Here is a 13,943-nt window from a genome sequence, read left to right on the forward strand (position 1 = left end):
AGCTGAGAGGGATGTACAGTATGTGTCATAGTTATAGTGCAGGTCTACAGACCAGAAGCTGTGTAGCTGAGAGGGATGTGTAGTCTGAGAGTCTATAGGATGTAGCTGAGAGGGAGTACAGTATGTGTCATAGTTATAGTGCAGGTCTATAGACCAGAAGCTGTGTAGCTGAGAGGGATGTACAGTATGTGTCATAGTTATAGTGCAGGTCTATAGACCAGAAGCTGTGTAGCTGAGAGGGATGTACAGTATGTGTCATAGTTATAGTGCAGGTCTACAGACCAGAAGCTGTGTAGCTGAGAGGGATGTACAGTATGTGTCATAGTTATAGTGCAGGTCTATAGACCAGAAGCTGTGTAGCTGAGAGGGATGTACAGTATGTGTCATAGTTATAGTGCAGGTCTACAGACCAGAAGCTGTGTAGCTGAGAGGGATGTACAGTATGTGTCATAGTTATAGTGCAGAAGGTCTACAGACCAGAAGCTGTGTAGCTGAGAGGGATGTACAGTATGTGTCATAGTTATAGTGCAGGTCTATAGACCAGAAGCTGTGTAGCTGAGAGGGATGTACAGTATGTGTCATAGTTATAGTGCAGGTCTATAGACCAGAAGCTGTTCAGGGGCAGGGTTTACCTGGGAGACGGCAGCCTTGTGTTTCTTCATCAGCTCGTTCATGTCCTCCTGGTCCTCCTCCATACGAGACTGCAGGTCGTTCTTCTCCCTTTGCAAGCGGGACACCTGCTCCTCAAGCTGAGAGAGTGGAAGAGGGGAAGAAAGAGAAAGACAAACTTTAACCGCTGAGCTGTTTTTCAACCAGAGCCAGTGAAAGTAATCAATAGTCAAAAGCTGGCCAGTCATCTAATGGATATCTACCTGTGGCCTGATCCTGGTAGTGGATTAGTGTGATTTACTATAATCACACCTGATTGGGTCATTTAGGCCTGCAGACAGACCTTTGTGGCCAATGCACCATGTATTAGCTTGGAACTAGTGTCCTAAGGCAGATCATCAGATCTACTCTGGAGGGAAAGACACCCAGCCTCTTAGTATGCCATCCCAAACTGGAGACATTTAAAATACCTTTCATAGCCATAAACACACCAATTAGCAGCTCTACAGGGTCACTCTCTGTCCTCTCTCTGTCCCCAGAGGACCACAAGTGTCACTCTCTTCCCGCAATTTCCTCTAAAACACAGAAAGCACTCTCATGGGAAGTGATTATGGAACGCATTAATGAGGACATAAAAAACATCAACAATGCTAATTAAACCATTAGCACATAATCGAGAAATGGGCCATTTCCAGAAAAAACTAAAATGTCAATGATGATGGGGGGGGGGGGGGGGATTTGTGCATATTCGTGACAGTGTTTTAACACACACTAAAATAGTCTACCCTGTGTGAAAGGGAGAGTAAAAGAAACGACAGGCTCTCCTACTGTTTTTAATAACACTGTTTGGTTTTGTTGTGTAAAAAATGTAGTAAAGCGCTGTAATTACACAAATACGGAATGATTTCCTTAACAAAAAAATGTGTCGATTGTGTATCACTACAATAAACAGGGTCATCAAGCATGCAATCTCATTAGAATATACCAATCTGCATTTCTGTTCAATTAAATGAATATTGCATGGACAGAAATGGTTCCTGTCACATAAACATGGAGTATAAAAAACATTAAGAACAACTGCTCTTTCCATGACAGACTGACCAGGTGAATCCAGGTGAAAGCTATGATCCGTTATTGATGCCACTTGTTAAATCCACTTCAATCAGTGTAGATCAGTTCCCAAACTGGGGTACGGGGGTACGCGCAATGCTGTCGGGGGTACGCCAAATAAAACTGTGATTCACATTTTATTTTTAAACAGTACATTTATATTTCCAGCTATACATTTGGGTGAGGTTTTTTCCCCTCCCCTGAGTTGCCCAATTTCACTGCCAAAAATAACATTTAACCAAGTAGTGTTCAGCGAAATAACAACACAATGTCAAATACAGGTAGCCTATTCAAATAATTAACATCCAATCACATTAAACATCACTCTCTTGCGGGAAACCTTCACTCTTGCGCAGACATTTAGAAACGAAACATGACATTTCGAAAAATAAGCCACGGGAGTTTTTTGAGCGAGAATAAAGACGACTTCAAGTAGTAAGACATGTATAAAAGCAACAGATACCATTAAATAGAAGGGGATAGAAGCATCTTATATGGTGAGCTACCGAGTGGCTTGGACAGGCAAGGCCCATACTATTGTGGAGGACTTAATTCTTCCTGCTGCCGCGGACATGGCTGGGACAATGCTGGGGGAAAAAGGCCCAAAAAACTTTATCAAACAACACTGTTCACGACATGGCAGGAGATGTTTTGAAACAATTACTGCTTCGCATACAAGCCAATGAATTATTGGCGTTACAGCTGGATGTGTCAACAGACATGGAGGGCCTGGCACAGCTCCTGGTATATGTGTGTTATAGCTGGATGAGTCAACAGACGTAGAGGGCCTGGCACAGCTCCTGGTATATGTGTGTTACAGCTGGATGAGTCAACAGACGAGAAGGGCCTGGCACAGCTCCTGGTATATGTCTGTTACAGCTGGATGAGTCAACAGACGTGGAGGGCCTAGCACAGCTCCTGCTATATGTCTGTTACAGCTGGATGAGTCAACAGGCCTGGCACAGCTCCTGGTATATGTCTGTTACAGCTGGATGAGTCAACAGACATGGAGGGCCTTGCACAGCTCCTGCTATATGTCTGTTACAGCTGGATGAGTCAACAGACGTGGAGGGCCTAGCACAGCTCCTGGTATATGTGTGTTATAGCTGGATGAGTCAACAGACGTAGAAGGCCTGGCACAGCTCCTGCTATATGTCTGTTACAGCTGGATATGTCAACAGACGTGGAGGGCCTGGCACAGCTCCTGGTATATGTCTGTTACAGCTGGATGAGTCAACAGGCCTGGCACAGCTCCTGCTATATGTCTGTTACAGCTGGATGAGTCAACAGACGTGGAGGGCCTAGCACAGCTCCTGGTATATGTGTGTTATAGCTGGATGAGTCAACAGACGTGGAGGGCCTAGCACAGCTCCTGCTATATGTCTGTTACAGCTGGATGAGTCAACAGACGTGGAGGGCCTAGCACAGCTCCTAGTATATGTGTGTTATAGCTGGATGAGTCAACAGACGTAGAGGGCCTGGCACAGCTCCTGCTATATGTCTGTTACAGCTGGATGAGTCAACAGACGTGGAGGGCCTAGCACAGCTCCTGCTATATGTCTGTTACAGCTGGATGAGTCAACAGACGTGGAGGGCCTAGCACAGCTCCTGCTATATGTCTGTTACAGCTGGATGAGTCAACAGGCCTGGCACAGCTCCTGGTATATGTCTGTTACAGCTGGATGTGTCAACAGACGTGGCAGGCCTTGCACAGCTCCTGCTATATGTCTGTTACAGCTGGATGAGTCAACAGGCCTGGCACAGCTCCTGGTATATGTCTGTTACAGCTGGATGAGTCAACAGACGTGGAGGGCCTAGCACAGCTCCTGGTATATGTGTGTTATAGCTGGATGAGTCAACAGATGTAGAGGACCTGGCACAGCTCCTGCTATATGTCTGTTACAGCTGGATGAGTCAACAGACGTGGAGGGCCTGGCACAGCTCCTGGTATATGTCTGTTACAGCTGGATGAGTCAACAGACGTGGAGGGCCTAGCACAGCTCCTAGTATATGTGTGTTATAGCTGGATGAGTCAACAGACGTAGAGGGCCTGGCACAGCTCCTGCTATATGTCTGTTACAGCTGGATGAGTCAACAGACGTGGAGGGCCTAGCACAGCTCCTGCTATATGTCTGTTACAGCTGGATGAGTCAACAGACGTGGAGGGCCTGGCACAGCTCCTGGTATATGTCTGTTACAGCTGGATGAGTCAACAGACGTGGAGGGCCTAGCACAGCTCCTGCTATATGTCTGTTACAGCTGGATGAGTCAACAGGCCTGGCACAGCTCCTGGTATATGTCTGTTACAGCTGGATGAGTCAACAGACGTGGAGGGCCTGGCACAGCTCCTGGTATATGTCTGTTACAGCTGGATGAGTCAACAGACGTGGAGGGCCTAGCACAGCTCCTGCTATATGTCTGTTACAGCTGGATGAGTCAACAGGCCTGGCACAGCTCCTGGTATATGTCTGTTACAGCTGGATGAGTCAACAGACATGGAGGGCCTTGCACAGCTCCTGCTATATGTCTGTTACAGCTGGATGAGTCAACAGACGTGGAGGGCCTAGCACAGCTCCTGGTATATGTGTGTTATAGCTGGATGAGTCAACAGACGTAGAAGGCCTGGCACAGCTCCTGCTATATGTCTGTTACAGCTGGATATGTCAACAGACGTGGAGGGCCTGGCACAGCTCCTGGTATATGTCTGTTACAGCTGGATGAGTCAACAGGCCTGGCACAGCTCCTGCTATATGTCTGTTACAGCTGGATGAGTCAACAGACGTGGAGGGCCTAGCACAGCTCCTGCTATATGTCTGTTACAGCTGGATGAGTCAACAGACGTGGAGGGCCTGGCACAGCTCCTGCTATATGTCTGTTACAGCTGGATGAGTCAACAGACGTGGAGGGCCTAGCACAGCTCCTGCTATATGTCTGTTACAGCTGGATGAGTCAACAGGCCTGGCACAGCTCCTGGTATATGTCTGTTACAGCTGGATGAGTCAACAGACGTGGAGGGCCTAGCACAGCTCCTGGTATATGTGTGTTATAGCTGGATGAGTCAACAGACGTAGAGGGCCTGGCACAGCTCCTGCTATATGTCTGTTACAGCTGGATGAGTCAACAGACGTGGAGGGCCTGGCACAGCTCCTGGTATATGTCTGTTACAGCTGGATGAGTCAACAGGCCTGGCACAGCTCCTGGTATATGTCTGTTACAGCTGGATGTGTCAACAGACGTGGAGGGCCTGGCACAGCTCCTGGTATATGTCTGTTACAGCTGGATGAGTCAACAGACGTGGAGGGCCTGGCACAGCTCCTGCTATATGTCTGTTACAGCTGGATGTGTCAACAGACGTGGAGGGCCTAGCAAAGCTCCTAGTATATGTCTGTTACAGCTGGATGAGTCAACAGACGTGGAGGGCCTGGCACAGCTCCTGGTATATGTCTGTTACAGCTGGATGAGTCAACAGACGTGGAGGGCCTGGCACAGCTCCTGCTATATGTCTGCTACAGCTGGATGTGTCAACAGACGTAGAGGGCCTGGCACAGCTCCTGCTATATGTCTGTTACAGCTGGATGAGTCAACAGACGTGGAGGGCCTGGCACAGCTCCTGGTATATGTCTGTTACAGCTGGATGAGTCAACAGACGTGGAGGGCCTGGCACAGCTCCTGGTATATGTCTGTTACAGCTGGATGTGTCAACAGACGTGGAGGGCCTGGCACAGCTCCTGGTATATGTCTGTTACAGCTGGATGTGTCAACAGACGTGGAGGGCCTGGCACAGCTCCTGGTATATGTCTGTTACAGCTGGATGTGTCAACAGACGTGGAGGGCCTGGCATGTCTGTTACAGCTCCTGGTATATGTCTGTTACAGCTGGATGAGTCAACGTGGAGGGCCTGGGGTATATGTCTGTTACAGCTGGCACAGCTCCTGGTATATGTCTGTTACAGCTGGATGTGTCAACAGACGTGGAGGGCCTATATGTCTGTTACAGCTGGATGTGTCAACAGACGTGGAGGGCCTGGCACAGCTCCTGCTATATGTCTGTTACAGCTGGATGAGTTGGAGGGCCTGGCACAGCTCCTGGTATATGTGTGTTACAGCTGGATGAGTCAACAGACGTGGAGGGCCTGGCACAGCTCCTGGTATATGTCTGTTACAGCTGGATGTGTCAACAGACGTGGAGGGCCTGGCACAGCTCCTGGTATATGTCTGTTACAGCTGGATGTGTCAACAGACGTGGAGGGCCTAGCACAGCTCCTGCTATATGTCTGTTACAGCTGGATGTGTCAACAGACGTGGAGGGCCTGGCACAGCTCCTGCTATATGTCTGTTACAGCTGGATGTGTCAACAGACGTGGAGTGCCTGGCACAGCTCCTGCTATATGTCTGTTACAGCTAGATGTGTCAACAGACGTGGAGGGCCTGGCACAGCTCCTGCTATATGTCTGTTACAGCTGGATGAGTCAACAGACGTGGAGGGCCTGGCACAGCTCCTGCTATATGTCTGTTACAGCTGGATGAGTCAACAGACGTGGAGGGCCTGGCACAGCTCCTGGTATATGTATGTTACAGCTGGATGAGTCAACAGACGTGGAGGGCCTGGCACAGCTCCTGGTATATGTCTGTTACAGCTGGATGTGTCAACAGACGTGGAGGGCCTGGCACAGCTCCTGGTATATGTCTGTTACAGCTGGATGTGTCAACAGACGTGGAGGGCCTGGCACAGCTCCTGCTATATGTCCGGGATATTTATGCAAACCAATGGAAACCAGGACAACATGAGAGGATCTTTTTAAAGTACAGCTTTGTGACATCCAATGGACTTTGGGTGTAAGATGTGTTGGTATCTGTACTAATGGCACAAAAGCCATGACAGGGAGACATAGTGGAATGGTAAAGCGCGTGCAAGCAGTTGCACCCGATGCCACTTGATGTTAAAGCAAAGCCCCGGAACTCTAGTGTATTTTCTGTTTTTAATTGAGAGACGAGCTTAAAGTTTTCTTTACCGACTATAATATTCACTTGTCTGACTGCTTGCATGATGACGAGTTTCTCACACGACTGGCCTATCTGGGTGATGTTTTTCACTTGTCTGACTGCTTGCATGATGACGAGTTTCTCACACGACTGGCCTGTCTGGATGATGTTTTTCACTTGTCTGACCGCTGCATGATGACGAGTTTCTCACACGACTGGCCTGTCTGGATGATGTTTTTCACTTGTCTGACCGCTGCATGATGACGAGTTTCTCACACGACTGGCCTATCTGGGTGATGTTTTTCACTTGTCTGACCGCTTGCATGATGACGAGTTTCTCACACGACTGGCCTATCTGGGTGATGTTTTTCACTTGTCTGACCGCTTGCATGATGACGAGTTTCTCACACGACTGGCCTATCTGGGTGATGTTTTTCACTTGTCTGACCGCTGCATGATGACGAGTTTCTCACACGACTGGCCTACCTGGGTGATGTTTTTCACTTGTCTGATCTCTTGCATGATGACAAGTTTCTCACACGACTGGCCTATCTGGGTGATGTTTTTCACTTGTCTGATCTCTTGCATGATGACGAGTTTCTCACACGACTGGCCTATCTGGGTGATGTTTTTCACTTGTCTGACCGCTTGCATGATGACGAGTTTCTCACACGACTGGCCTATCTGGGTGATGTTTTTCACTTGTCTGACCGCTTGCATGATGACGAGTTTCTCACACGACTGGCCTATCTGGGTGATGTTTTTCACTTGTCTGACCGCTTGTATGATGACGAGTTTCTCACACGACTGGCCTATCTGGGTGATGTTTTTCACTTGTCTGATCTCTTGCATGATGACGAGTTTCTCACACGACTGGCCTATCTGGGTGATGTTTTTCACTTGTCTGACCGCTTGCATGATGACGAGTTTCTCACACGACTGGCCTATCTGGGTGATGTTTTTCACTTGTCTGATCTCTTGCATGATGACGAGTTTCTCACACGACTGGCCTATCTGGGTGATGTTTTTCACTTGTCTGACCGCTGCATGATGACGAGTTTCTCACACGACTGGCCTATCTGGGTGATGTTTTTCACTTGTCTGACCGCTTGCATGATGACGAGTTTCTCACACGACTGGCCTATCTGGGTGATGTTTTTCACTTGTCTGACCGCTTGCATGATGACGAGTTTCTCACACGACTGGCCTATCTGGGTGATGTTTTTCACTTGTCTGACCGCTTGCATGATGACGAGTTTCTCACACGACTGGCCTATCTGGGTGATGTTTTTCACTTGTCTGATCTCTTGCATGATGACGAGTTTCTCACACGACTGGCCTATCTGGGTGATGTTTTTCACTTGTCTGACCGCTGCATGATGACGAGTTTCTCACACGACTGGCCTATCTGGGTGATGTTTTTCACTTGTCTGACCGCTTGCATGATGACGAGTTTCTCACACGACTGGCCTATCTGGGTGATGTTTTTCACTTGTCTGACCGCTTGCATGATGACGAGTTTCTCACACGACTGGCCTATCTGGGTGATGTTTTTCACTTGTCTGACCGCTTGCATGATGACGAGTTTCTCACACGACTGGCCTATCTGGGTGATGTTTTTCACTTGTCTGACCGCTTGCATGATGACGAGTTTCTCACATGACTGGCCTATCTGGGTGATGTTTTTCACTTGTCTGATCTCTTGCATGATGACGAGTTTCTCACACGACTGGCCTATCTGGGTGATGTTTTTCACTTGTCTGATCTCTTGCATGATGACGAGTTTCTCACACGACTGGCCTATCTGGGTGATGTTTTTCACTTGTCTGACCGCTTGCATGATGACGAGTTTCTCACACGACTGGCCTATCTGGGTGATGTTTTTCACTTGTCTGACCGCTTGCATGATTACGAGTTTCTCACACGACTGGCCTATCTGGGTGATGTTTTTCACTTGTCTGACCGCTTGCATGATGACGAGTTTCTCACACGACTGGCCTGTCTGGGTGATGTTTTTCACTTGTCTGACCGCTTGCATGATGACGAGTTTCTCACACGACTGGCCTATCTGGGTGATGTTTTTTCTCACCTGAATAATGTTCATCAAGTATTATAGGGACTCTCCACAACTATATTCAATGTGCGGGACAAAAATGAGGCCATGATTAAGAGGTTGGAGCTCTTTTCTGTCTGCATTAACAAGGACAACACACAGGACTTTCCATCATTGTATGATTCTTTGTGTGCAAATTAACCCGAGTGAGCTGGTTATGACACAAACGGATGACACAAACAACTGGATTCGTTATCCATTTCATACCCTGCCTCCAGTCCATTTATCGATATCTGAACAAGAGAGTCTCATCGAAATTGCAACAAGCGGCTCTGTGAAAATTGAAATTAATCAGAAGCCACTGCCGGATTTCTGGATTGGGCTCAGAGTATTATGCCTTGGCAAATCGCGCTATTAAGACACTGATAACCTTTGTAACCACGTACCTATGTGAGAGTGGATTCACAGCCCTCACTAACATGAAAACTAAGTACAGGCACAGACTGTGTGTGGGAAATTATTTAAGACTCTCTCCATTACAACCCAACATTGCAGAGTTATGTGCATTCTTTCAAGCACACCCTTCTCATTAACGTGTGGTGAGTTATTCACCATTTGTGATGAACAAATAAAAGGTTTTATATGTAAGATGGCTAAATAAAGAACAAAATGATTAATTATTATTATATTATAATTTTTGTCCTGGTCCTGTAACAGCTCTTTGTCACTTCCCACAAGCCGGGTTGTGACAAAAACTAACTCATATTCTTATGTTTAATAAATGTATTGTATAGTGTGTATGTGGCAGGCTTACAATGATAGAAAAAATCCTCTCTCATATTGAGACGGGACAGCTGAGGGAGCTCTCACTCACCGACATCTTGACTTTGACCACGTCCTCCATCTGGATGTGCAGGTCCTCGATCTCTATCTCCATGCCCTTACGAGACTTCACCGCCGCCGCACACGTGAACTCTGACTCCTCCAGCTGTGAATGGATATATAACAGGAGGAGGAAGTGGAGGTGGAGGAAGAGAGGGGAAGAGAGGATTAGAAGGTCAAGGTCCGGGAAAATAAGAAATCTTCAGAAATCACTAAATGTAACACCCTGTCCTTGATCGGAAGAGCAAGTGCAATACATTTTTGACAGGACTATTTGTAGTAGAAGAGCTGAGAATGTCACTGAAGCACCTGATTGACCTGATGTTAATAAGACGGGCCATGTCGTGTATTGTAGGGTGGTGTACCTGGTTTTTGAGCTGGGCGGTCTCTCTCTTGCTGGGGGCGTTGTTCTTCATGTGGTCCAGCATAATCTGGGCGTCGGCCAGCAGCACTTTGGTGCGTTTCAGGTCCTTCCTCAGCCTCTTCTCTGTCTCCACGTCCCTGCAGCCCACCTAGAGATGAACACGCAAACAGTCTCTGGGTCATTCCACCAATTCGGTAGAACTGACTTCTATTTTACAGGCTGACTACACCGCTGGTACGGCAACTGCTCCGCCCACAACCGTAAGGCTCTCCAGAGGGTAGTGAGCTCTGCACAACGCATCACCGGGGGCAAACTACCTGCCCTCCAGGACACCTACACCACCCGATGTCACAGGAAGGCCATAAAGATCATCAAGGACAACAACCACCCGAGCAACTGCCTGTTCACCCCGCTATCATCCAGAAGGCGAGGTCAGTACAGGTGCATCAAAGCTGGGACCGAGAGACTGAAAAACAGCTTCTATCTCAAGGCCATCAGACTGTTAAACAGCAACCACTAACACTGAGTGGCTGCTGCCAACACACTGACTCAACTCCAGCCACTTTAATAATGGGAATTGATGGGAAATGATGTAAAATATATCACTAGCCACTTTAAACAATGCTACCTAATATAATGTTAACATACCCTACATTATTCATCTCATATGTATATATATATATATACTGTACTCTATATCATCTACTGCATCTTTATGTAATACATGTATCACTAGCCACTTTAACTATGCCACTTTGTTTACATACTCATCTCATATGTATATACTGTACTCAATACCATCTACTGTATCTTGCCTATGCCGCTCTGTACCATCACTCATTCATATATCTTTATGTACATATTCTTTATCCCCTTACACTTGTGTCTATAAGGTAGTAGTTTTGGAATTGTTAGCTAGATTACTTGTTGGTTATTACTGCACTGTCGGAACTAGAAGCACAAGCATTTGATTTGATTTGAAAATACATTTTGAAATCTATATTATTCAATTATTGCACCCACACTGCTCTCGCGCGCCAATGAGCGTCTGCATTGCCAAGGGCTAAATAGAATTCAGTTCTATTTGTGACGCAGATCGCGCTACAAGTCCTGCCTCTCCCATCACCTCATTGGTTTATAGAAGCCGATACCCACATGCCATCTCCTCATTGGTTATACCCACGTGGGTGACTGAAAGACGAACGAGGTCGGTGGCGGTAATGCACCTAATTTATGAAAGCTGCCAATCGCAATATAAAGTCAAGAGAAGAAAAAGCCTGGAAAGAGGAGAGATGACTAGAAACGATTCGGTTGACTGTTTTATGTGTGGATTAATTGGCGGAGTAGAGGACCTTGTGCATTTCAGGTAAAATAACAACTCAATGTTTATATCCCAGGAAAAAATTGCTAGCAACAGCAAGCTAATTAAATAGGACAAATTTGCTAGCAAGTGCAAGCTAGCTAAATAGGACAAATTAGCTAGCAAGTGCAAGCTAGCTAACTAGCTAATTTGCCATACATGTTTAATGCTTTTCGACCTGTCCCCAAATTAATATAATTGGTTCAGAGTTTGTTTTGATATTTTAACCTGCGTGTCGTGATTGCGTTTGATGTGGACGGACAAAATACATTTAAGCATGATGGCACACGTTTGCAGCTTTGGAAATGCAGAAGCTCGTTGGAGCGCGCATGCAGTGTGGGTGCAATAATTGAACAATATAGATTTCTACATTTATTTTGCAAAGCGACGTGAGCGGTGTAGACAGCCTGTCAGAGTGATTTAAAAATGTATATTTAATTATTTTATTTATTTAACCTTTATTTAACTAAGGAAATTCAGTTAAGAACAAATTCTTATTTACAATGACGGGGTGATGAGCACACACACATCAGTAACAGTGTGATGGAGTACCTGGTCCTGGGCAGACAGCAGTTTGGTCTCCAGCTCTCTCCTCTCACGCAGGACTTTCTGCTTGTCATCATACTCCTCCTCCAGCTGTACCTCCATCTGCTTCAGCTGTAGAATGGACATACAGACAGAGACAGCCAGGAGGAAGATAAGTAGACTCCGTAAACTTGGTCTCTGTGGATGGTTTGTCCTCTGACAAATCAACTGTAAATTTCGGTGTTCCTCAAGGCTCCGTTTTAGGACCGCTAACTTTCACTGCTATGCGGACGACACACAACTGTACATTTCAATGGAACATGGTGAAGCCCCAAAATTGCCCTCCCTGGAAGCCTGTGTTTCAGACATAAGAAAGTGTATGGCAGCAAATGTTCTACTTTTAAATGCAGACAAAACAGAGATGCTAGTTCTAGGTCCCAAGAAACAAAGAGATCTTCTGTTGAATCTGACCATTAATCTTGATGGTTGTACAGTCATCTCAAATGAAACTGTGAAGGACCTCGGTGTTACTCTGGACCCTGATCTCTCTTTTGACAAACATAGAGAATGTTTCAAGGACAGCTTTTTCCATCTACATAACATTACAAAAATCTGAAACTTTCTGTCCAAAAATTATGCCCGAAAAATGAATCCATGATTTTGTCACTTCTAGGTTAGACTACTGCAATGGTCTACTTTTCGGCTACCCCGATAAAGCACTAAATAAACTTCAGTTAGTGCTAAACACGGCTGCTAGAACCTCGACTAGAACCAAAATATTTGATCATATTACTCCAGTGCTAGCCTCTCTACACTGGCTTCCTGTTAAGGCAAGGGCTGATTTACGGCTAACCTACAAAGCATTACATGGGCTTGCTCCTACCTATCTTTCCGATTTGGTCCTGGCCGTACATACCTACACGTACGCTACGGTCACAAGACGCAGGCCTCCTTACTGTCCCTAGAATTTCTAAGCAAACAGCTGGAGGCAGGGCTTTCTCCTATAGAGCTCCATTTTTATGGAATAGTCTGCTTATCCGTGTGAGAGACGCAGACTTGGTCTTTATTGAAGACTCATCTCTTCAGTAGGTCCTATGATTGAGTGTAGTCTGGCCCAGGAGTGTGAAGGTGAACGGAAAGGCACTGGAGCAACGAACCACCCTTGCTGTCTCTGGCTCACCGGTTCCCCTCTCCCCAGTGGGATTCTCTGCCTCTAACCCTATTACAGGGGCTGAGTCACTGGCTAACTGGTGCTCTTCCATGCCATCTCTAGGATGGGTGCGTCACTTGAGTGGGTTGAGTCTCTGACGTGGTCTTCCTGTCCGGGTTGGCGCCATCCCCTTGGGTTGTGCCCTGGGGTTATCTTTGTGAGCTATACTCGACCTTGTCTCAGGATGGTAAGTTGGTGGTTGAAGATATCCCTCTAGTGGTGTGGGGGCTGTGCTTTGGCAAAGTGGGTGGGGTTATATCCTGCCTGTTTGGCCCTGTCTGGGGGTATCGTCGGACAGGGCCACAGTGTCTCCCGACCCCTCCTGTCTAAGCCTCCAGTATTTATTCTACAATAGTTTGTGTGTCGGGGGGCTAGGGTCAGTCTGTTATATCTGGAGTATTTATCCTGCCTATCCGGTGTCCTGTGTTAATTTAAGTATTTTCTCTCTCTCTCTCTTGCTGTCCCCAGTCCACCTGGTCGTGCTGCTGCTCCAGTTTCAACTGTTCTGCCTGTGGCTATGGAACCCTGACCAGTTCACCGGACGTGCTACCTGTCCCAGACCTGCTGTTTTCAACTCTCTAGAGACAGCAGGAGCGGTAGAGATACTCTGAATTATCGGCTATGAAAAGCCAACTGACATTTACTCCTGAGGTGCTGATCTGTTGCACCCTCGACAACCACTGTGATTATTATTATTTGACCCTGCTGTTCATCTACAAACATTTGAACATCTTGGCCATGTTCTGTTGTAATTTCCACCTGGCAACAGCCAGAAGAGGACTGGCCACCCCTCAGAGGGATCAATGTCATACTCTATGTGGCACTAAATGCCTGACTGTCAATGTGAA

General features: G+C 46.8%; 1 protein-coding gene across 4 annotated transcripts in view; it reads right to left on the minus strand.

Moving 5' to 3' along the window:
• Positions 1–13,943, minus strand: part of LOC115135717 (unconventional myosin-XVIIIa-like) — a 118,837-nt gene that overhangs the window by 17,021 nt on the left and 87,873 nt on the right. For all 4 annotated transcript variants that reach the window (XM_065023624.1, XM_029670725.2, XM_065023623.1 and 1 more), the window contains 4 exons: positions 11,913–12,017; positions 10,002–10,148; positions 9,629–9,742; positions 633–749 (listed from right to left, as the gene is read on the minus strand). In XM_065023624.1, coding sequence (XP_064879696.1) covers positions 633–749; positions 9,629–9,742; positions 10,002–10,148; positions 11,913–12,017 — 483 coding nt within the window. The remainder of the gene's footprint in view (positions 1–632; positions 750–9,628; positions 9,743–10,001; positions 10,149–11,912; positions 12,018–13,943) is intronic.

The sequence above is a fragment of the Oncorhynchus nerka genome, linkage group LG10, assembly GCF_034236695.1.
Source record: "Oncorhynchus nerka isolate Pitt River linkage group LG10, Oner_Uvic_2.0, whole genome shotgun sequence".
In the NCBI taxonomy this organism is placed as follows: Eukaryota; Metazoa; Chordata; class Actinopteri; order Salmoniformes; family Salmonidae; genus Oncorhynchus; species Oncorhynchus nerka.